At 37.9% G+C, this 2,500-nt stretch overlaps 1 protein-coding gene across 1 annotated transcript; it reads right to left on the minus strand.

Annotated features, from left to right (window-relative positions):
- Positions 1-724: 724 nt before the first annotated feature.
- LOC138056403 (beta-1 adrenergic receptor-like) lies at positions 725-2,040 on the minus strand. Its single transcript, XM_068902188.1, has one exon. The coding sequence runs from the start codon at positions 2,038-2,040 to the stop codon at positions 1,033-1,035; it is 1,008 nt and encodes a 335-aa protein (XP_068758289.1). The 3' UTR covers positions 725-1,032.
- Between the last annotated feature and the right edge of the window lie 460 nt (positions 2,041-2,500).

Genomic DNA, 2,500 nt, shown 5'->3' on the forward strand with positions numbered 1-2,500 from the left:
CAGGGAAGGATGGAATATTTAGCAGTTTTATATTTACAACGAGGAACGATTAATAAAGAGACTATTTAATTTATCTAAAGTTCAGTGTGACACAGGTCCTACAATACTGATCCATTTAGTAATGACAGGGATAATTAATGCATGACATGACAGCCGTTAAGTTTCGCATATTATCATACTTCTTGTCTAATATAGAATTATAGAATGGAAAGAAACTAAACATTTCAAAGGCTTAAATTAAGACTCACCAAATCGCCCACTGCGGAATCAAATAAATTACATTTCATCGCCAGCTGCTCAAAGCACACGTTCAAGACAAACTATATCATTGTACATCTGATGTTAAGAAAGCACTATTTGACTAAAGTTTATCACCGTTAATATGTCCGCCTGGTGATATTTTCAAGCGACTAAAATTTCTGTTGTTCAGTTCTGTCTTAGGAGTGATAGGTATAATGCATGACATGACAGCCGTTTAGTTTGGCACATTCTCATACTTCTTGTCAAATATATAATTATAGAATGGAAAGAAGCTAAACATTTCAAAGGCTTAAATTAAAACTCATCAAATTGCCCACTGCGAAACCAAATAGATTACACCTCATCACCAGCTGCTCAAAGCACACGTTCAACACAAACTATATCATTGTAAATCTGATGTTAAGAGAGCACTAGTTGACTAAAGTTAATGACCGTTAATATGTCCGCCCGGTGATATTTACAAGCGACTAAAATTTCTGTTGTTCAGTTCTGTCGTCCTTTCATGGATGAAAGGGACTTGACCTTTTTTTCCCTTTTTCATTCGATAATCCGTCAGAGTACAACGTGGATGCAAACCTTATCATAATTGATCTAAATGCTCAGTACGTGCAGAGGCCATCGTAAGCAGCTACGTGGTGCCGTAAAATAAAATGTTAACGGTAACGCGACCTAAAATCGTCGAAACAAGCCATCTGAACATAAAACTGCACAGAGACCTCAGTCATAAATTACTCCCTTTTTTTATCATGATTAATTCCTTGGAGATTTGAATTAATCAATCGAGAAATGACCTTTGTCTTCTTGAATAATGTCATTCGTATCTGGCTGAGGGGTTATTTTATTTACGCGATCCCCAACATTCCTGCTTTCCTTACAAATAATCTTCCGGAATTCTCGTCTGAAACAAGGGTTCATACCAGCGTAAAGAAATGGATTGATTGTATTGGATATGTAAAGCAAAAACGAACTTAGCAGCAGTACGTTTCGTGGTATCTTTGCAACCAAGTGTAGGCGCATTACAAGGGCAATGATCCAAGAAGGAATCCAACAGATCATAAAAGCGAAAACAACTACGAATAGAGATTTACTAATTCTTATCTCTAGGGCACTAATGATTGGTGAGGTTTGTCTCAAGGACGACGTTTCGATTTTGTGCTGTTGCATCTTTTTCGCAACTTTTACGTAGCTAAAAACGGTGATTGTTAAAGGTGTTAAAAGGAACAATGAGATGACGATGCCATAGTGTATCAGTGTTCCAGTTTCGCTGAGATGACCAACGGAACAAGTGGCATATCCAGGGACAAAAGTGCTTTTTTGAACACCAGCTACGACGGGGAGGACATTATAACAGGCAACAAAAACCCAAACAGACGCTAAAAGTGTCAGTGACTTTTTCCTAGAAAAGAACTTGTGATATTCATGCTCTGGCCTGCACATTCGCACATAACGATTGAGCGCTGTTAGCCCCATTGTTACTGGTGAAACGTACATGCCAAACAAAGAAAGGAAGGAATGAAAGCTACAGCCAACTTCGCCAAAAATCCAGCGGCCGCTTATAAGGACGCCAATCGTCAACGGCATTACAAACACGGTCGACAGTAAATCACTTATTGCCAGCGCGGTGATATAAAGATTCGTTGTTGTGCGCAATCGTGTGTTTCTGTATACGGAGATGCAAACCAAGGTGTTTCCCATAAGGGACAGAAGGTTTAAGACAATTAACGAGCTTTCTTCTACGACAACCAAATATACGCTTCTAGATTGCAGATCAGTCGCCATCATCATTTTTTTGTCAGAACTTTTATCAAACTCCCAAGAAGAATCACCTGCAGGTTGTTTGCCTAAATTTTGACCTTCTCTTTAAGAGGCTTAATGTACCTCTCTTTATTTGGAGAAAGTCATAACTTCATTTGATTATGTAACCTGTGATTGGTCTAAGTATTTCCAATACAGGCGTAATTTGTCTAAGTATTACTTTTTATTAAAGTACGCGCACTCTCATTGGTCAATCGCTATGTTTAGATGAGAGTATGGAACACGTCTGTAACATCACACGAATTTCGATTGGTAATGTATTATCAGACGCGCGTTTTGATTGGTTGTTACCAAATATGAACTTGTGTCAAAAAAATCTGTTTCAATCAAGAAGTAAAAAAACCACCATTTTCTTTCATTTGTTGAACTATCTTTGAGGAATATTTTATAAAAGCAATGGAGGACTTTTTCCCGTGTTTCCATA

This window comes from Montipora capricornis, chromosome 7 (genome assembly GCF_036669925.1).
Source record: "Montipora capricornis isolate CH-2021 chromosome 7, ASM3666992v2, whole genome shotgun sequence".
In the NCBI taxonomy this organism is placed as follows: Eukaryota; Metazoa; Cnidaria; class Anthozoa; order Scleractinia; family Acroporidae; genus Montipora; species Montipora capricornis.

Excerpts from the sequence above, each read along its gene's own strand:
- LOC138056403 (XM_068902188.1), bottom strand. The coding sequence starts at position 2,040 with ATGGCGACTGATCTGCAATCTAGAAGCGTATATTTGGTTGTCGTAGAA.